The sequence below is a fragment of the Notolabrus celidotus genome, chromosome 4 (genome assembly GCF_009762535.1).
Source record: "Notolabrus celidotus isolate fNotCel1 chromosome 4, fNotCel1.pri, whole genome shotgun sequence".
In the NCBI taxonomy this organism is placed as follows: Eukaryota; Metazoa; Chordata; class Actinopteri; order Labriformes; family Labridae; genus Notolabrus; species Notolabrus celidotus.
The window spans coordinates 1,340,296-1,361,504 of NC_048275.1; the positions used below are offsets into that span (position 1 = coordinate 1,340,296).

At 41.1% G+C, this 21,209-nt stretch overlaps 2 protein-coding genes across 2 annotated transcripts; both read left to right on the plus strand.

The window, feature by feature from the left end:
- The first annotated feature begins 1,176 nt into the window (after positions 1-1,176).
- Positions 1,177-2,487, plus strand: LOC117811741 (calpain small subunit 1-like). The gene is made up of 3 exons (XM_034682183.1): positions 1,177-1,508; positions 1,617-1,675; positions 1,761-2,487. The coding sequence occupies exons 1-3, from the start codon at positions 1,352-1,354 to the stop codon at positions 1,782-1,784; spliced, it is 240 nt and encodes a 79-aa protein (XP_034538074.1). The 5' UTR covers positions 1,177-1,351; the 3' UTR covers positions 1,785-2,487.
- A 3,137-nt stretch (positions 2,488-5,624) lies between these two features.
- Positions 5,625-19,775, plus strand: LOC117811580 (calpain-2 catalytic subunit-like). The gene is made up of 21 exons (XM_034681936.1): positions 5,625-5,864; positions 6,292-6,361; positions 8,589-8,707; positions 8,794-8,927; positions 9,005-9,173; positions 9,259-9,342; positions 11,661-11,746; positions 14,056-14,130; positions 14,235-14,395; positions 15,638-15,807; positions 15,965-15,976; positions 16,069-16,280; positions 16,361-16,397; positions 16,475-16,540; positions 16,710-16,767; positions 16,864-16,928; positions 18,897-18,965; positions 19,043-19,121; positions 19,213-19,329; positions 19,416-19,474; positions 19,562-19,775. The coding sequence occupies exons 1-21, from the start codon at positions 5,628-5,630 to the stop codon at positions 19,583-19,585; spliced, it is 2,103 nt and encodes a 700-aa protein (XP_034537827.1). The 5' UTR covers positions 5,625-5,627; the 3' UTR covers positions 19,586-19,775.
- Positions 19,776-21,209: the final 1,434 nt, after the last annotated feature.

Below are 21,209 nucleotides of genomic sequence, written 5' to 3' on the forward strand. Positions count from 1 at the left end.
ACAGGCGGGACCCATGCGTGTGGCACTTGGTTCCAGTCCCTTAGAGCGCTAAGGGACTCATGTTGAGTGTGAACATCCAAACAGCTGCTGTCAGTCTGCATGTTGATCTAGAACACAGTAGTATATATGTCTAGTATAAAGGGATGCTCTGATGTTTAGTGCACAGTAGTATATATGTCTAGTATAAAGGGATGCACTGATGTTTAGTGCACAGTAGTATATATGTCTAGTATAAAGGGATGCTCTGATGTTTAGTGCACAGTAGTATATATGTCTAGTATAAAGGGATGCACTGATGTTTAGTGCACAGTAGTATATATGTCCAGTATAAAGGGATGCTCTGATGTTTAGTGCACAGTAGTATATATGTCTAGTATAAAGGGATGCACTGATGTCTAGTACACAGTAGTATATATGTCTAGTATAAAGGGATGCACTGATGTTTTGCTAGTTTGTTCTCAGCCGGTCCTCGCCCTTCTCAGTCTCTTTTGTCAGGTTTGAATGTGTCCCTCTAACAGCCTTGGCCCCTGCCTGGCCCCCCCAGTAAAATTGGTCTAGAACCCGTACTGCTTGTGCATCTGATCCAGAGGACTATGACCTGCCGGATCAGAGACGCAGTACTGGAGCGGATCCAGTGGAAGTTAACACATTGACTAGAATAGAAACCGATCAGATCCAGTGCTGTGATGGATCAGACACTGATTCTGTGGAATTCTGCCGCCAGTGATCCTACTGGGAATATCCAGAGCTGTTTGGAGGGATTGTTTTCCCACCTGGTCTGGGTGCGCCTCCAGATCCCCCAGGAGGAGCTAGACTACGTTGCTGGGGAGAGAGATGTCTGGGTCAAGATTCTTGGACTGCTGCCTCTGCGAAGAAAATGGATGGATGGACGAAGCATCAACATAATTATATATAACTTTTTTTAAAGTTTGACCAAATCAGAATATTTCTTACACTCTGTTATGTAATCCAGCTCTCTGATCCTTTTCAAAAACCGGTCCTGCAGACTTTATTCCCTCTTACAAACCTTCCTGCTGTGGTTGACTGACAGGTTTTCAAACACTTATTAGAAACAGTCCTTTGACATGCTTTGTGAACATCTCGCTCGTGTGTGTGTGTGTGTGTGTGTAAAACATGAAGCTGGTTACAGGCAGACTGGAAGAGCCAGTTTGAGGACTCCCTCCCTGCTGGTTTATGTATGCACACCTCACCACGGGGACAAAACAAGCGAGGGCGAGGCGGTGTAACTCAACCCTCTGCTCGTATCTGACGCTTCTTCAGAACTGTACCTCCCCAGGATCAGAAATTATCCCCGTCTATGAAACTCCCTGATCATGCAAGCTAACAGAAAATGATGGCGAGTGACTCACGGCTTGTTTTTCCTCCCTCAGGTTTCCACGTCAACAGCGAGGTCCTGCAGGCCATCGTCAGCCGGTACGCTGACTCTCAGTACGCCATAGACTTCGACAGCTTTGTGGGCTGCGCCATTAAACTGGAAATGCTCTTCAGTAAGTGTCAGCAAACACAACATCACCTGAGTGAGCCTAACACTGATCTGATCTGAGGATGTGTGATGTCTATAATCTGACTCTCTTCCTCCCTTTCCTCTCAAACAGAGATCTTCAAGGCTCTGGAGAAAGATGGTTCTGGGAAGATGGAGCTGGACATGCAGCAGGTGTGTGAGACGATAACGCATGCTCTGAGTTTGTCTGCGTTTCTGTTCTAGGCTGCGTGTTTTATGATTTCACTTCCTCTTGCAGTGGCTGTGCCTGGGGATCGTCTAAACCCTGCAGACGAGATGAACGAGGAGCTTTGTGATCGCTGCCTGGAGAGGAAGCTCAATCACATTCAAGCACAATCAGAATATACATTTCAGTCTCTTTATGGTGCTTTGGGTCAGTTGATGGTGCTTTAATCAGGCTTACATGTATTCCTAATATGGTATTAAGTAATATGTGCAGAGCATACACACAGAGGAAGTACATTTCAAAATGTTTGGAGGTGTCTAACACTCAAACGTTTTTCCTTTCAGCACTCTAAGAATGAATGTATCTCATTAGTGGGTGTTTTTGCTCTGTTGGTGGTTGCAGAACCTTTGATTTAATAAATAGATAATTAAAAACTGATTATAGATCCTTTCAGATGATGAAAATGTGTATGTTTAAAATGATGTGGACGTGATTGTAGCTGTTTAAACTCCTCCTCTTTGTCTGTTTTGAGGTTGATGCTTTATTTCCAATTTGTGACGCCTCTTCAGAAACCAATAGGTGACGTCCCAGAGACCATGTCCATCTTTCAGAGTCTAAAGGGGCTTTTCAACCAGGGTGGTTTCACTTGACTTAATGCTGTTTTAAAAGCTGTGGCAGAGATGTTCCAGCTTAAAGAGTGACCATGTTAACTGGAGACTCTCCCTCACAAACGTCTTTAGACCATCATTAAATATCTGATGATATTTTGAAATCTTAATAAAAACTAAACTAGTTTGCATTCCTGAGGACTCCCTCTGTGTTTCAACAGCTGTTGTAAACTCCACAAACACTGACACGTTCAGCTGAAGGTCTCCAGTTTACAGGGTCACTTTTCAGACTGGAACACCAGGAGCTGACAGAGACCTGTCACACTATCAGGCTCAGAGAAGACCAGTGTTCAGGAGTTATTAAACCAAGTGTGTGTGATGTTAGTGTGGACAGAGGGTGAGATAAAAACATTGTGGTACTCTACCAAATCAGAGACATTCAGCATTGCAGGCTCTGCCCACCAAAAAGTTCCTGGACCTTTGGAAAGTACTACCCCCAAAGCAGGGCCTTTCCCCAGGATTAGATTTAGACCCTGGTCCCTGCTGTGGAAACATTCAGATGTGTCCCTCTTTTTGTTGCTTTAATAGCTGATAAAGAAACATCACAATTCATTTCAATCTGTTTCAACACCAGTGAAAATCTCCTTACTGTGGCTTTAATGTCGAGTCACTTCCTCTGTGCTGAATTTACATCTGACCCGACTGAATATGTTTTACATCCCTCAGATGTTTGTTTTCTTTTGCTTCATTTCTTGCAGTCAATCAAAAATAAAGAGACCTGACTTTAAGGGGTTTTCATATCCACTTGATATGTTCCTAATGCATGAACGTTATCTTTATATCTGCTGAGAAAGAAGCATGTTTTAAAACATTCAGACGTGCTTTCTCTCAGCACGTGTGATCTGCTGCAGGGACACTTTTCATGGATTAGTTTGTATTTTTGTTCTCTTGGCTTTAATCAGTGGAAATCAAATAAAAGTATGAAGTATTCTCTCTGGGGTTGTCAGTCATTATTAAAGCATGCAACGTTTCCACAAACATATTTATTAAAAAGGTCTCAGATTGCAGATTAGACATTACATCACAAGCCATAAAGATTGGAATATTATTTAAAATGCCCCATCAAACATAGAAACGTACTTTATCAATATAACTAAACATCAGCAAATGAACAAAAAGCATGTTTCCCATATTTACAGAAATGTGTTATTGGATACACCAGACAACACTTTATATCAAAACTAAATGGGAGCTGGAGCTAAATGTTAGAATTGAGGATGAAGAGTGGGAAACAATATGCACTGGATGTCATCAGGGTATTAATAGTAACATGTGGAAGGAGTTTGATTGGAAGATGAAGACGAGGTTCTTTAGGACGCCTTCGGTGGTCTTCAAATTTGTGGAAAACCCAGCTGCACTATGATGCTGGAGAGAATGTAGAATGGTTGGTGACTTGCACATATTTTGGGATTGCCCAAGGTTGCTTCCTTTCTGGAAAGGAGTAAAGAGCGAGATAGATAAAGTCCTGGGAATTGATTTACTATTCACCCCAAGACAGTTTCTTTTCAATCTAACCCAGGGGTGTCCAAAGTACGGCCCGGGGGCCAATCACGGCCCAAGATCCATTTATTTATGGCCCCAAGCTTCCATCTTAAATTGTGTTTATTATAGGCCAGATATTAACCACATTCTGAATCATCTGTACATTTGCAGTTTCTTTCAAGCACACAAACAAAACTAAAGAGCTTCACATGGACTACTTTTATAAATTCAAAGCTCTGGATATTCTGCAAGAATATAATTAGGAGGAAACACAAGAACTCTTTAAGTTGACAGGTTTTTCAAATTAATGTTTTTATCATGATGTGAAAATGTTCTTTGATGAACACTAAAAGTTCAGAGGACACAAAAGAGGAAACAAGACAGAATCAAAATTATGAAATTGTGCAGAAAAGGCAAAATTTGGTGAATAAAAAATAATTCAGAATGCAAGACAAGAATTATTTTGTTCTCAAAATGTTGTCTGCTGATCAGAAAAGTCTTAAAAACAACATGAAAAAGAAGTGATGAAATCCAGATCGTGATCCTGCCATAGAAAAATAATGAGACAATATTTTTCCCACCTTCCCTGACCCGAATGAAAAACATTCTGCAGAAGAAGATAAAGTTTGCTGATGTTTACGTGGCTTGTGGAGAACTGAGGACTTCCTAGTTACTGATTTATTGAGAAACATTTTAAATAATTGTTATTAGATAAAGATTTCATATATAACTTTTATGATTCCTAAGTCTCAGTAGGAGCCACTGGCCCTGAGGTATTCTGACAACATCAAATGTGGCCCTCTTTGAAAAAAGTTTGGACACCCCTGCTCTAACCCCTGAAGACAAGTACACCAGAGACCAAGAGTACAAGAGTACCTGTTACATATTCTCTGGTGGATGGTGACAATACAATGGATGAACTCACAGCCACCTCCAGTGGTAGAGTGGAAACAGAAGCTGAGGGAGGTGTGTGGAATGGAGGCTTTAACTGCTTAATTACAATTACGGTCTGATATCTTTGAATCTTCCTGTTTTGTTTTCTTTACATGTTTTATTTTTAGTTTCCACTTCATATAAAGAAACTTTGAGTATTCAGAAAAGCGCTTTAGAAATTCTGTGAATTATTATTATTATTAAGAGATGGTTACCTATAGCAACATATCTATCTAACTAAAGGGAACTGTGTTATTGTGCTATAATGTCCTAACTATCCACTCACTTCATTATTTTTCACTCATTAGTTTTATTCAGCTTCCTAAACCCCAATGTGTTTTCTTTCTCTTTGTTCTATTTTCCTTTTCCTCCCACTGTCATACATTTCTGTGATGTTGTCAAGGAATGTTCTGTGTTGGGTTTTTTCCAGGTTTAATGCAAATAAATAAATAAATAAAGTTAAAAAAAAAAAAAAGGTCTCAGATATGTGAGGACAAATGTTCCATGCTTGGTTTCTGGGTTTCTGGTTCTTGGTAAGAAGTTGTGGATGCAATCAAAGGAACTCTGGTGTTTGATGAGACCACATATTGTTCTTAAAGTCCAGCTCAAGCTTCACTAACTCCTCCACGTGGGCAACATCTGTTCTCTATTTATGACAGCCAGATGTCGAGCAGGTTGTATGAAACAGGTGAGTCTTGTTGCTGTCTGGTATGAACAATAAAGGGTGTGGAGACAGTTGAGCTGCACACACGAGACAGAGCCTGTCTAACCACACACCATACAAACACACACACACACTCACACACTCTCTCACACACTCCAGCTGAAACAGCCGCAGACAGAAAGTCTCTTAAAAATGTCCGGCATCGCTCAGAGACTTCAGCACAACCGAGATAAAGCTCACGGGATCGGGACAAACGCTCACGCTGTGAAGTACCTGAACCAGGACTATGAGAGTCTGAAGAGAGACTGTCTGGGGAGAGGGAGGCTGTTTGAGGATGAATACTTTGGAGCTGAGCCTTCATCTCTAGGCTTCAAAGAGCTTGGACCTAATTCCTACAAAGTCCGGGGAGTCACCTGGAGGAGACCAAATGTGAGTGAAAGAGGGAGGGAGAAAGATCGGGAGGAAGTGGCTGCAGACCAAAAGATTCAAATCTCTGGATGAATGTTTTTAAGACTCAGAGCTGATTGATCATTTGCTTATGTTTGGTGATGTAGGTGTGACAATACTAACCTTTATGTCGTGCAAAAGTGACAAACTTCACTAATTTGGCTGAAAAAATGAGCAAACTGCAGCTCAACATTTTATTTTTAATGTGTGCATTGAAGACTAGGTTTGGTGTGATTCAGTGCATCTTAATTTGAAAGTTCAGCACATAGTTTCTTGGAATTTATCAGGACTTAAGAGCTACATGTTGCATGGTACACACTGCTAATTTGGATGGATACCTTAGAAGGGAACAAAAAGACGAGGTTTATGTAAGGAAGGATTTTAATTTTGCTGCTCTTTTTCTCCACAGCAACTGTGCTCAAATCCACAATTCATCATTGAAAATGCAACCAGGACTGATATCTGCCAAGGAGCACTTGGTAAGACGCACACACCCATCTTTAACTGACCTGCAGTTATATGTTTTCTCCCCTGTTGGTCACATTCACATTAACTGATTCATACAGTAGTTTGATAACCTTTATTCATTTCCGTCTGCGTTCATTTGCATGGTTGATTTTGCATCCTTATCTAAATGTCAGGAGATATGAAGGTACGGAAGCTTGCGCTCGCTCCTCTGTCAGCCATCCTGCAGATCCAGAATCTTCTTTGTGTATTTTGAAACTCTGCTCCATTGAAATGTTGTTCAAACCTCAACACTCAGAGTAAATACCTTTACGCTGACATCAGCTGTCACTGTGTACAAATCATCTCGACAACTCCCTCCGTCTTCCCTGCACACACCCAGCCTGTGAGAACCCTAACGCTTGTTTCAAACTAATGAGCAGTGACGGATGAGAGAACAGACCTGACTGTAAACACATGAGGTGTGTGAGAATGTGCTGCATGCTCGGTGTGTTTTAGAGGTGTGTCACAATCTGCACTTTAACATTTCTCTGGATCAGATTCATTCAGATACAGAAATCTTTATTCACTCTACAGAAGAGGTTGTTTATGTTTATGTCTGCATGTTATCTTTGAATCCACAGTGTAGGAGTCAGGCAAGCAGATTAAAGCTCCTGTGAGGGGTCTTACCTGATCACACAACAGACTTATATTTATATTTATGCCCCTATATGACTTTAAAATTAAAACAAGACCGTCAGCATGTTATTTATTATCATTAAGGGTTCCCAAACTTTTCAACCCACAACCCCCAAAATAGCAGTGCCAGAGACCAGAGACCAGAGACCAGAGACCAGAGACCAGAGACCAGAGACCAAAGACCAGAGACCAGAGACTCACACTGACCCCTGAGGAGGTTAAATGTTCCTCACTGTGAAGTTATACACTTCCAATCTAAAATGTACAAAATTGAAAAATAAAATAAAATCATTACAAAAAAATCATTAAAATAAAATAAAATAAATACCAGAAAATAAATATAAAATATAGAGAAATAAAATGAATTGAAATAAAATAAAAATAAAATAAAATTAAATTAAATTAAATTAAATTAAATTAAATTAAATTAAATTAAATTAAATTAAATTAAATTAAATAAATTAAATTAAAATAAAATGAAATAAAATAAAATAAAATAAAATAAAATAAAATAAAATAAAATGATGTTAAAACTATGGTCATAGTGGTTATAATTCAGTCCAGGGCTATAATTACTCAAAGTTAAAAACCAGATTAAAAGCTGAGTCTTAAGTTGCCTTTTAAAAACACCCAGCGAGTTCTCTGTTTTAGTGTCCAGAGGCAGAGAGTTCAGAGTTTAGAAAAGAGAAAGCTTTCTCTCTCTTTATGAGGAACTTTTAAAAAGGAAGCATTCAAGGACCTCAGAGATCATGCTGGAACATAAAAAGACAGGAGATCTGTGATGTATGGAGGAGCTTTAGAATCAAGTGAAAGAAACAGGTAACCAGTGCAGAGTTTTAAGACGAGGGTTATGTGATCAGATTTCTTTCTCGCTGTTTAAACTCTGGCAGCAGCGTTTTGAATGGGTTGCAGTTTTTCAGAGACTTTTTTCCAGTGCTGCTGTAAATTAAAGCTGTTGTTAATCTGGCATAGTCCCTTCAGAGGTCATGTGGCAACAAAGAAAAGTCAAAACCAATATATGTATTTTTTTATTTGCATGGTTTAGTTTAAAATTCAACCACTATTTTCATTCCTACTTTTAGAACTACATATAAAACATACCATTTCAAATTATTTATGAAATAGGGAGGCATTCGCGACCCCTCTATCAGTGTTTCATGACCCCTCAATGGGACCCAACCCTCACTTTGGGAACCACTGATCCAACATTTGATCCTCTATGTCTCTGTTACAGAGAAAATTTAATTTCACAGCATAAAAATGTTGTATCGTTTGAATGATCTTAAAGTTTTATTACATTTTTCCTCTAAATTCAGTCTGAATCAAAGCCTCTGCTTGGATCTAGATTGTCTGGATGTTATCTGGATGAATTTATCCCAATCTGTCTCAAAGGTTGAATAACTCAAACCGGGTCTATTTTCTAAAGAACTCCACTTCTCAAGATATGAACCGACCCGATGGCGTTAATCTGATACCGTTTAAAGATCTGGGTCGTGGCGTGTTACATAACCTGAAACAGGAGTTCCCTTCTCTTTGACTAACCTGTGAAACCTTTGTGTTCAGGTGACTGCTGGCTCCTTGCAGCTATCGCATCCCTGACCCTCAACAAACAGGTTCTGGCTCGTGTCGTCCCCCACGACCAGAGCTTTGACGAGGAGTACGCTGGAATCTTTCACTTTGAGGTAGATAATAAGTGGACACACTTCAGTCTCATTCTCTCAGAGATGAACTCACACATGAAGGTCTGACTCTTCTTTGTGTCTCTCAGTTCTGGCAGTTCGGTGAGTGGGTGGATGTTGTGGTTGACGACCGCCTGCCGACCAAAGATGGAGAGCTGCTGTTCGTCCACTCTGCAGAGGGTTCAGAGTTCTGGAGCGCACTCCTGGAGAAGGCCTACGCCAAGTAATGACATCCCAGCTACACTTTCCTTTCAGTCTATCTACATGTTCCTATAACACATTAACCACTTCACCCTGCAGGGTCAATGGATGCTATGAGGCCCTCTCTGGAGGAAGCACCACTGAAGGTTTCGAGGACTTCACCGGAGGGATCGCAGAGAGGCACGACCTGGGAAAGGCCGATCCCCACCTCTTCCACATCATCAGGAAGGCCTTGGAGAGAGGCTCCCTGCTGGGATGCTCCATTGATGTATGTTTGAGCTTTCTGGTTCTCTTTTTTACGTCGTGTGGTTGGCTTCCTTTTTGCTCTCACACTTTTCCTTTTTACATCCCAGATCACGAGCTCGGCCGACTCTGAAGCCATCACGCATCGGAAGCTGGTGAAGGGCCACGCGTATTCAGTGACGGGAGCCGAGCTGGTGAGGAGATACTCGGGTCTTTACATCACCCATTAGTTTGTTCGTCTGCCTTGTTGAAGCCTTGAGTTCAGCCTTCCTGCTGCTTTTCTGGAGCTAAACAGAGACCATGTTTGGATAAGAAGTCGGCCTATAAGATATGATACAATCGACATGGAACAAAACAACCCGATACGATCCTGTTCAGTGAGATATGATAACATATGATATGATGAGAAAGAGTACAAGGAGAGAGGAGACTTGAGAACAAACTACTTTGAAAGCCACAGAGAGAAATGTTTCTAGACTGATTAAATCTCCAAAAAGGAGCGACTGAATGACTGAGTTAGCTAGGGTGGGACCTTGCAGTACCCGCCTGTCACTTTAAGGAACCAAACCTCCAATTATCAATCAATCAATCTTTATTTGTATAGCGCCAAATCACAACAAACGTTATCTCAAGACGCTTTTACAAACATAGGAGGTCTAGACCACTCTATGTCAAATTATGAACAGAGACCCAACACCAAGACAGGGTAAGACTCAGTCTGACCCCACCTTAATCCATCATGAGCATTGCACATCGCAGTATTTAGCTAGTTACAGTGGTGAGGAAAAACTTCCTTTAACAGGCAGAAACCTCAGGCAGAACCAGACTCATGTTAGACAGCCATCATGCCTCGACTGAGTTGGGTCTGGAAAGACAGATAGAGGGGAGTAAGAGAGAGAGGTGATAGTGATGAGACGAGTCGTAGAAGCTGTTGCCGCTGGAGTCCAGCACGTCCACAGCAGGAGGACGTCTACGGCAGCTCAGAGGAATCTACGAGACAATGGAGCTCAGGGACTCCAGAAAGGTCTATGGTTAGTAACTTTAATGGGACAGGCAGAGTTAAAGTAAGTGATGAAGGGGTTGGGGGGAAGAAGGTGAGCTAGGATCCCAGTGTGTCAGTGTGCCAGTTCCCCCGGCAGTCTAGGCCTATAGCAGCATGACAAAAGCTGGTCCAAGCCTGATCCAGCAATTATGCTTTACTTTGAGCCTTTAGAATTTAAAAGGTCAAGTGAAATTTAATTTGTATAGCAACAAAGACTGAAACAGATTTGCAACAGGCCTTGTGGGGAATGACTCACTTTTGGAGGCAGCCTCAAGTGGCCACAAGAGAAACTGCAATAGATAATAGATAATAATAATAATAATTATACATTTTATTTATAAAGCCCTTCTCTGAATACTCAACCGTTTTCAAATGTTTAGTGGTAAGGTGTTCCAGAGGGTTGGGCCAACAACCAGGGCCTGGTCATGGAGGGCTTTGTGGGGGAGGAGGAGGATTTTAAAATGTATTTGCTGTTTGATAGGGAGCCAGTGGAGGTTTTGGGGTCCGGGGATGATGTAGGTCACTCGTTGAGCAGGTAGAGCGGGCGGCAGAGTTCTGGATATGTTGTAGTTTGTTGAGTTGTTTTGAAGGAAGGCCGTAGAAGATGCTGTTACAGTAGTTGGGTCTGGAAGGTGGAAGAAGGTGGTTTTGGTGATGTGGTTGATGTTCCAGACTGAGATGGGAGTCCAAAATAATACTGAGGTCGTGAACATGTGAGGACGGAGTGAGGGAAGCGTGGATGGAGAGGTTGAAGTTGTTTTTGTATGGTGAGGGATTTGGGGCCGATGATTTACTTGTGTGTTGGAAGTCGGTAATAGATAATAAATTAATAAATTAATTAATTAATGAATAATAGTAGGATAAGATAGGATGGGCACTTTATTGACATTGTAAAAAGAAGTACAGCGAGACTTTGTTTGGCAGCTTTTCAGTCTGATAAAAAACACCTTAAAATATAAATATACCCATAAAAATACAAGTTTATTTACATTCTGGCTTTTAAAAAGACTGACAGTTATGCACAGATGATAGTGATAAAGTAGCTGGAGTTTATTTAAATGTATGAATAATTTTAAATAAATAAATTAACAGTTATTTCTAAGTGAGTGAATAAATGAACAGTAATTAAATAAATTAATTAACTGTACAGGTTAGTAGGAGGCAGCGTCTAGTGATAAATAGAGAGCGTTAAAATGAAGTGAGTATAAATCCAATAACCTTTGTGAGTAAAGCTGTAGCTATAAATGTTAAATTACAACATAAAGGGAAGGAGAATTGTCTTCAAGTGTTCTTTAAGCAGCTTCCTTTGAGCCACATACTGAAGCAGAAAATCAGAGCGATGAATCCATAACTGAGACGCCATCGATGCTGCGCAGGCCCTTTTGACCTCCTTCACCACACCTCCTGTTTTTGATGTCTCTTTATTGTCTCTTCAGGACTAAACTAATCAACACTTTATGTTTTTGTCAGGTGGAGTTCAGAGGGAGGAGGGAACAGCTGATCAGGATCAGAAACCCGTGGGGTCAGGTGGAGTGGAACGGAGCCTGGAGTGACAAGTGAGTACGGCTACACTTCAGTAAATATACAATAAAGTACACTACCAGTCAAACGTGTGGACACACCTTCTCATTCAATGTTTATTTATTTTAATTATTTTCAACATTGTAGATTAACACTGAAGACATCAACACTATGAAATAATCTGGTTTAACCATAATCTGGATTACAACAGGATTCAAATAGGGCTATCCATTGTGTACTAACCCTACCTCTGAACAACACAACTGATGGTCTCAAACACATTAAGAAGGCAAGTCATTCTACAAATGAACTCTTGACAAGGCTCATGTTATTTAGAAACCATTCCAGGAGACCACTTCATGAAGAGGACTGAGAGAAACCATTCCAGGAGACCACTTCATGAAGCGGACTGAGAGAATACAAAGAGTGTGCAAAGATGTCATGAAGGAAAAAGGGGGCTACTTTACAGAATCTAAAATCTAAAACAGATTCTGCTTTATTTAACACTTTTTAAAAAATTAAATAATTCCATATATATTCTTTCATAGTTTTGATGTCTTCAGTATTAATCTACAGTGTTACAATAATTAAAATAAATACAAACCCTTGAATGAGAAGGTGTTTCCAAGACGTGAATGTGGATCTCCAAAAACCTGACTTGAAGAGAGACTAAAGGAGATTTTTAAACCTCTGCCTCTGGTGTTGTTCCAAAGAGGACCCAGCCTTAATGAAGCATGAGTGTGGATGTGTGTCTGTCACACACAGAGACAAACACACCCAGTGGAATGACTCGTAATACCTGTGGTAGATAATCTGTTTCACACACTCAGGCTCTATAGTGTGTTATGTGCATTGTAAGTGTAGGACGTCCTGTTCAGTCAGGGTCTCTAGTTCATGCACAGGCTATCAATCAACGACAGTCACTAGTTAGTCGATGTTGTTAGGTTAGCATCTTGGTGGTCCCCATGTTGGTTTTCTAGCGTCTGACTTGACAAAATGTGTCCCTGAGGGTGGAGCTGGAGACGAGTGAATGTCAGGTAACAAAAGGTAAACACTCTGTGCCTGTGGCTCATTCCTTCACCAACAATGAGCAAGTTAACCTTCCTGTTTTCACAGAATGATTTTTTTTCGGGGGAGTCAGAAAACAGAACTTGAATGTGTAAAAGATAAAATCTGCAAAGAGATTAAAGGCGTCACAAAATCAATGCATCCAGAAACAAAACAAAGTAAACTGCATCAACAAGGATCTTTAAAACAACCAGACTTCTCCTAATCCCAATGTCAGGGTCGGGGGAAAGTGGGATGCAGTTGTGTGCCAAGGAGTTTTAAAAGTTGTCCTGAAGGAGTAACAACTAAACTGCGAGCAATAAGAAGGATTGAGGGACATGACAAAATATTGAGCCGAGACAAATATGCTCCTTAAAAAACAAAACTCAGAGCAGCTGACCAGAACTCAGAGTAACCACTCCTTATACAAAACAAAGGTGGCACAAAATACACAACAAGGTTGGGGATGAAAAGAGACCCAGTGACAACAACTACTGTCTTAAAGAAACTGGAGGCTCAAGCCAAACACAGGGAGACACAGAGGGAGGAGTGGTGCTTCAGCAGAGAACCCTCTCTCACTACCTCAGAAGGCGAGTCAACTGGAGCACAAGAGTATATATAAGCTTCCCACACCTGCAACAAATCAGAGGCAATCAGACACACACACCTGACCCTGCTCTGGGATGATTACCTGACCTCACCTGACCAGACTGAGAGCCCCTCACAGTGAAGTCTTCTCTGCAAACAAAAGCCCAAAACAACCCAGACGATTACTTACAGAGAAGCAGGATTATTAGTAAAGTCAAACCAAACAGCAAGTATTGATCTGACGTTTGCAAAGAACACAACAAACACAGCTGATAGGTCAATAAAATGAACCATGTTTCTAACTATTCCGGACTGTAAGCCTGAACACAGTAATATAAGAGGATGAGTCTATATAGCATAATTCTTTACTGCTGTAAAGATACATTTCTCACTATATGTATTATTGGGGATTGACTCACTTTGAGAGCCAGCCTCTAGTGGCAGCTGAAGGAACTGCAGTGTGGAGCACTTCATGTTCTGGCCTGAGTTAGTTGTGGAGCTTTTTTTGCCTTTGTTAGATTGGACAGCTGAAGAGAGAGAGGACATGTGAGGAGGAGAGAGTGAGGGAAGCCATGCAGCAAAGTGTTGTTGTTGGGAGTTGAACCTGCGAGTGCTGCAAGGAGGACTACGGCCTCTGGAGCACGCGCTTTAACTGCTACTCTGAACCTGGTGCCTGAACAGTTCTAATCCACACTGTTTGTTTCTCCAGGTCTTCTGAGTGGAGATACGTGAGCAGTGATGACAGAGAAAGGCTGGTTAACCGCTGTGAGGATGGAGAGTTCTGGTAATCCCTCTTCAAGCTCCTCCTAACGTAATCTGAACGTCTGCGTTGATAATCTGACGACAGGAACAGAGGATTTAAAGATGAGTGCTGTTTTCCTCACACAGGATGTCCTATTCTGACTTCCTGCGTCAATACTCTCGTCTGGAGATCTGCAACCTCACCCCTGACGCGCTGACCGGTGATGACTTCAAGAAATGGGCGGAGACAGAATTTGAAGAAACATGGAGGAGAGGAACGACTGCTGGTGGATGCAGGAACTTTCCGAGTAGGACCAGTTCTTCAATGGACACTAAATCTGAATCCAGCTTTGTTTTCAATCAATCAATCAATCAATCAATCAACCAATCAATCAATCAATCAATCAATCAATCAACCAATCAATCAATCAATCAATCAATCAATCAATCAACCAATCAATCAATCAATCAATCAATCAATCAATCAATCAACCAACCAACCAATCAATCAATCAATCAATCAATCAATCACTCACTCACTCACTCACTCACTCACTCACTCACTCACTCACTCACTCACTCACTCACTCACTCAATCAATCAATCACTCACTCACTCACTCACTCACTCACTCACTCACTCACTCACTCAATCAATCAATCAATCAATCAATCAATCAATCACTCACTCACTCACTCACTCACTCACTCACTCACTCAATCACTCACTCACTCACTCAATCACTCACTCAATCAATCAACCAATCAATCAATCAATCAATCAACCAATCAACCAATCACTCACTCACTCACTCACTCAATCACTCACTCACTCACTCACTCACTCACTCACTCACTCACTCACTCAATCAATCAATCAATCAATCAACCAATCAATCAATCAATCAATCAATCAATCAATCAATCAATCAATCAACCAACCAATCAATCAATCAATCAATCAATCAATCAATCAACCAATCACTCACTCACTCACTCACTCACTCACTCACTCACTCACTCACTCACTCACTCACTCACTCACTCACTCACTCAATCAATCAATCAATCTTTATTTATAAAGTGCCAAATCACAACAAACGTTATCTCAAGACTCTTTTACAAACAGAGCAGGTCTAGACCACTCTATGTCAAATTATGAACAGAGACCCAACACCAAGACAGGATCAGACTCAGTCTGACCCCACCTTAATCCACCATGAGCATTACACCTCACAGTATTTAGCTAGTTACAGCGGAGAGGACAAACTTCCTTTAACAGGCAGAAACCTCCAGCAGGACCAGACTCATGTTAGACACACATCTGCTGAGACTGTGTTGGGTCTGGAAAGAGGGATAGAGGGGAGTAAGAGAGAGAGGGAGAGGTGATAGTGATGAGATGAGTAGTAGAAGCTGTTGCCGCTGGAGTCCAGAACGTCCGCAGCAGGAGGAGGTCTACGGCAGCTCAGAGGAACCTACGAGACAAGGGAGCTCAGGGACTTCAGAAAGGTCTGTGTGTGCTTTTATAATGCTAACCCTTCTCTTCCACAGATACCTTCTGGATGAATCCTCAGTTTGTCATGAAACTGGAAGAGGTGGATGATGACCCTGATGAGGGTCAGGAGGGCTGCACCTTCATGGTGGGTTTGATGCAGAAGAACAGGCGCAGGATGAGGAAAATGGGGGAGGACATGGAGACCATCGGCTTCGCCATCTATGAGGTAGAAAACTTCACTTAGACTATAACTTGATGTTTGAATGAATGATAACTATTCTAACATAGATCTATACTGTGGTGGTTTAGGTTTAAAGATGAAACAGCTATGAGTCTGAAACACCTCCTCCCTCTCTAACTCTTGTGTTCTGTCTCTCTTCCAGCTGCCTGAAGAGGTAAGTTCACTTCCTTCATTCTTCCTCCTGAATAAATATTCAAGGTTCACTCAACAGGTAAGGACCAATGAGCGTTCTGTGTCCCTCTGCAGTACTCTGGCCTGAAGCAAGTCCACCTGAAGAGAAACTTCTTCCTGAGGAACAGCTCGTCTGCTCGCTCCGAGACCTTCATCAACCTGAGAGAGGTGAGCAACCACTTCTGCCTTCCCCCCGGAGAGTACCTCATCATCCCGTCCACCTTTGAGCCCAACAAGTCCGGAGACTTCTATGTGCGGGTGTTTTCTGAGAAACCGGCAGATTTCCAGTACGTCATCTTTTTATAAGTGGAATTGAATCTTTAGAAATCATTATAGATTATTAATGATCACGTCTTTCTGCTTCTAGTGAGATCGATGATCCTGTTGAGAGCCATGTGGAGGAGGTAAAATACATCCTGTCCCTTTTTTAAACACTGACATCTAAACACAGAAGATGAACTGACCTCTCCTTCATCTCTAGTCTGACATCGATGAAGACGACATCAGCGACAGATTCAAGAAACTGTTTGGACAGCTTGCCGGACATGTGAGTACGCTACCATTTAACTTCTTATTGAGTCAAGTCAGTGTGTGTTATAAGTCACAAAGTGTGTGTGTTGTGTTATAAGTCACAAAGTGTGTGTGTTGTGTTATAAGTCACAAAGTGTGTGTGTTGTGTTATAAGTCACAAAGTGTGTGTGTTGTGTTCTCCTCAGGACGTGGAGATCTGTTTGTTTGAGCTGCAGAAGATCCTCAACAAAGTGGTGACGAGGAGTAAGAGAAGTCATCCTCTCCTGTCTCAGACTGATGGAGTTTTCTAAGAGCAGTCATGTGACATTAATCTGTTTGGTTCTTCTTCTTCTTTTCCAGGAAAGGATATCAAAACAGACGGCTTCAGCCTGGCAACCTGCCGTAACATGGTCAATCTGCTGGATGTATCCTTCCTTATGATGCTTCTTTACTGCAGGAGAAATCCAGCGTATCGGTCACCTTAACTCATCCTGTGTTTATCTTTATTTCCCCTTGCGAGGAACAACGAGGCATCCTGGAGAATGTGCTAGTTTAGGGAAACAGCTTCAAATACCTTTACTGAGTGAGTCTAGTCCTCACAAAAACCTCAGTGTAAAACAAAGTTGACGTACCCAGTCTAAGGTCACTGACTGGTTTGTGAACCTCTGTTAACATCCTCATGTTTCACCATCGTCATCTCGTACTTCTTTTTGCAAGTAGCTGATTTGTCTGCTACCAGGAACTTCTCTTCAAGGAACTAAAGGTGCATTTGGACCAAATCTTAATTTTAGCCCCCAGAAATACTTTACAAGGTTCCTGGTCCCCCATTGTTGTCTGCGTTTCGACCACAGGCTGAAGTCCCGGGTAGATTGTGTAAATCAGGCCAGTGACGTATGGAGGAAAAAAAAAGTAAATGCACTACACCACCAGACCAGTAGAGGGCAGTAACACAAAGAGGAATGCCATTCATCACAGATGACACCATAGAAGCAGACGGACAGGCAGGTATCATTCTGAGCAACACAACAGTTAGCCTGTTAGCATGAAGAGACTCAGCTGGTCTGTTTTAGATGGCGCTATATTTCATCACAGATGGATTCACTGAATCAACACGTGAGAGGAGATAAGCGCGAGTAGCAAAGACGTTTCAACACGGCTTTAAAATCCTTTTGAACTCAAAAAGCCGTGATCGCAGAGATCGGCCGGTGTTTTGGTTTAAACAGCGACCCTGTTAACTGGAGACTCCAAAGATTGACAAAAAAAAATTTGACAAAAAAAATGGACAAAATTTTTTTTTACAAAATAATTTTTTTTTTTCACACAATAAAAAAATTTGACAAAAAAAAATGTTTTAAACAAAGTTTTAAAAAAAAACTTGGAAAAAAAAAATTTGAAAAAAAACTTGGAAAAAAAAATTAGAAAAAAAGAAATTGAAAAAAAAAATTGAAAAAAAAAAATTGAAAAAAAAACTGAAAAAAAAAAGTTTTTTGCAAAAAAAATGTTGACAAAAAAAATTGACAAAAAAGTTGAACCTGTCGAAAAAAGTTAATTTTCCTCAAATTTGAAATTGTGCTCCAAAAGCAGAAAAACATGAAAAAAAGTGAAAATGTTGTGCCTGAAGTTAAAAACATGGAAAAAGCAAAGAATGAATCAACACAACAGTTAGCCTGTTAGCATGAAGAGACTCAGCTGGTCTGTTTTAGATGGTGCTATATTTCATCACAGATGGATTCACTGAATCAACACGTGAGAGGAGATAAGCGTGAGTAGCAAAGACGTTTCAACACGGCTTTAAAATCCTTTGGCACTACACCACCAGACCAGTAGAGGGAAGTAAAACAGAGACGAATGCCATTCATCACAGATGGAGAAAACAATGACTGTGAATGGTTTTTGGAAAAGTTTGAAAAAAAAAATATCGAAAAAAAAAAAATGTTGAAAAAAAATAATTGGAAAAAAAAAATTTTGAAAAAAAAAAAAAGTCAAAATTTTTTTTTGAAAATTTTTTTGAAGAAATGTTTTTGAAAAACCATTTTTGACAAAAAAAATTGAAAAAAAAAAATTGACAACAAGAATTTGACAAAAAATTTGACCCGGAGCCTGTCGAAAATATTTATTTTCCTCAAATTTGAAATTGTGCTCCAAAAGCAGAAAAACATCAAAGAAATGAAAATGTTGTGCCTGCGGTTAAAAACATGGAAAAAGCAAAGAATGAATCAACACGTGAGAGGAGATAAGCGCGAGTAGCAAAGACGTTTCAACACGGCTTTAAAATCCTTCTGAACTCAAAAAGCCGTGATCGCAGAGATCCACCGGTGTTTTGGTCTAAACAGCGACCCTGTGCTCTCCTGTTTTCAGTGTGTTATATATCATCCTTAATGTTTCCTTCAAAGAAAGATGGAAGCGGCAAGCTTGGGCTGGTAGAGTTTAAGATCCTGTGGACAAAGATTGAGAAGTTTCTGGTGTGTTCCTCGTCTCTAAATGTTAACCTTTAATAAGAGTTTATGAGGAGAGGTTCTAACTCCTGTGTCTGTGTTAGGATCTGTACAAAGAGAGAGACGTAGACCAGAGTGGATGCATGAACTCCGCTGAGATGCGGATCGCTGTGGAGGCTGGAGGTGAGGAGTCTCTTCATCATGTGCACACACACACACACACACACACATGTGTCATGTGGTGTTACAGTAAAACATTACCTCTTTTGTTTAGGTTTCTCTCTCAACAACCCTCTGCATCAGATCATCGTGGCCCGCTACAGCGACCCAGACCTCAGCATTGACTTTGACAACTTTGTGTGCTGCCTGGTCCGCTTAGAGTCCCTCTTCAGTATGTTTTTAACATTAATACCACTTTTTAAAATCTTAAATCCACATAGAAATGACATAAAGGTATGTGTTCTTTCTCTTCAACAGAAACCTTCAAGGGGCTGGACAAGAATGGGTCTGGTGTGATAACGCTGGGATTCATGGAAGTGAGGCTAACTGTGGAAATGACACACAAACACAAAGCAGGAAGCAGCCATTCATTGACCTAACTCTGACTCTGTTTCCATCCACAGTGGCTGAATCTGTCGATGCTGTAGACGAGCTCTCAGCGGTCAGAGTCAAGAATCCAAACTTCTGATGAAGAGTCGAGTTACCTGAATGTTTACGGTGTGTTTTAGAGCAGCTTCTGGTTTGTAAAGGTTAATCAATGGATGCAGGACTTGAGGGCAAATAATTTATGAGCGATTCAAATGAAGCAACAAACAAGAATAAACAAATAAAATGCAAGTCACTTCTCTGTGTTCTCTCTTTTCTCTCAAGCACAAACTTCAGATATTTAACATTTCATGCATTATGTTTCAGTCGTTCTAACATAGAGCGACAAAGTGGAATAAAAAGTGCTGAAATCTGCTGGGAAGGAATAAAGTGACCATTAGCTGTTTGCTCTATAGCTTAGCATCAAGGTGCATCAACCCCAGATTCATTTCCAACTCTAGCCACTAATGTCATCCCCTTCCTTTCCCACTTCCTGGTCTCCTGATTATGAAATGATTATCTAGAATTAAGTCATAAAAAATGAAGCAAGACTTAAAACAATTACCAAAGTCCATCAATGGATGATAAAGGAGTAAGACAGCTGATGTGACGACTACTTCTGTGCTGATGGTGCGTGAGAGGTCAGTGACAGGCGCAGAAAGAAGGTGAGATGATCAGCAGGAGCTGTTACATGAATCCTGCGTGTTAGACTAGAAACCTCTGCAGCAGAACGGAGAAAGAAGACATATTCAGACTTCTGACTCCAAACTTCTCACTGATCTAAAAACAGGGGGAGAGGTGGAGCTGAGGTTACAGATGAGTTGAGAGAGATCACAACTATTATTGTGCTAGGCGGTACACATGTTTATTTCTGCAGTGACATCAGTTTTAAAGAGGCCTCCTGGGTTTTTGGAGCGAGCCTCCAGTGGACACTTCAGGTACTGCAGTTCTTTTTTGGAAGTATGCATTGACTTCATTTTTTTTTTACACAAATGTACAGAAGAGGAGGAGGACCACTGGACAAAAATAAATAAAGTGCAATATTTTTTTTGTATTGTGAGGTTCAAGTCATGGGCTGCACGGTGGTGCAGTGGGTAGCTCTGTTGCCTCACAGCTAGAAGGTTCCTGGTTCAAATCCTTCAGTTTTGCCACATAAACCCCTTCAATATGTAGCTTAGTTTCCCAGTCAGGACTCCAGGTAGCTTCTTCTCCATCCACTATCCTGACTACAGACATTGGGCCTCACACAACCCTACTTAAAGTATCTGAATGTTCCTTTGTATGTGGGATTCTAACAAAGCTGCAAAATGCTCCCTAAATAACTGCTTTATATTCTTTCTAACATGCAGTATGTGTTCGTTTTTGTTCAAGCTGTCACCACTGATCCAAGAGGGAAGCCTCATGAAGCCTGACTATAAACAGGGCCTTCTTTATTCCAGTAGATGGCAGAGTTTTCACAGTTTTGGGTTTCCTGCTTTGACGTCACTGACCGGGTGTTACCAGTACTTGTGCCTGCAGCAGCTCGAGGTGGTATACTGACAGAGTTATGCAGCAGCCATTTCCTGCTCTGCGTGGTTCAGGCCTGTGTTTCCTCTTTTCCTGCTTTGTCATGTAGCTGCCAGCCAGTAACCAGGCCCTATCCCTGTTACTATTACAAACCCTGAGGTCACTAAAAAATGAGCTCTC

Coding starts and splice junctions, on each gene's coding strand:
- LOC117811741 (XM_034682183.1), top strand. CDS start 1,352: ATGATGGCGAGTGACTCACGGCTTGTTTTTCCTCCCTCAGGTTTCCAC. Junction 1,509..1,616: donor TAAACTGGAAATGCTCTTCA/GTAAGTGTCAGC, acceptor CCTCTCAAACAG/AGATCTTCAAGGCTCTGGAG. Junction 1,676..1,760: donor TGGAGCTGGACATGCAGCAG/GTGTGTGAGACG, acceptor TTCCTCTTGCAG/TGGCTGTGCCTGGGGATCGT.
- LOC117811580 (XM_034681936.1), top strand. CDS start 5,628: ATGTCCGGCATCGCTCAGAGACTTCAGCACAACCGAGATAAAGCTCAC. Junction 5,865..6,291: donor TCACCTGGAGGAGACCAAAT/GTGAGTGAAAGA, acceptor TTTTCTCCACAG/CAACTGTGCTCAAATCCACA. Junction 16,281..16,360: donor GAGAAACCGGCAGATTTCCA/GTACGTCATCTT, acceptor TTCTGCTTCTAG/TGAGATCGATGATCCTGTTG.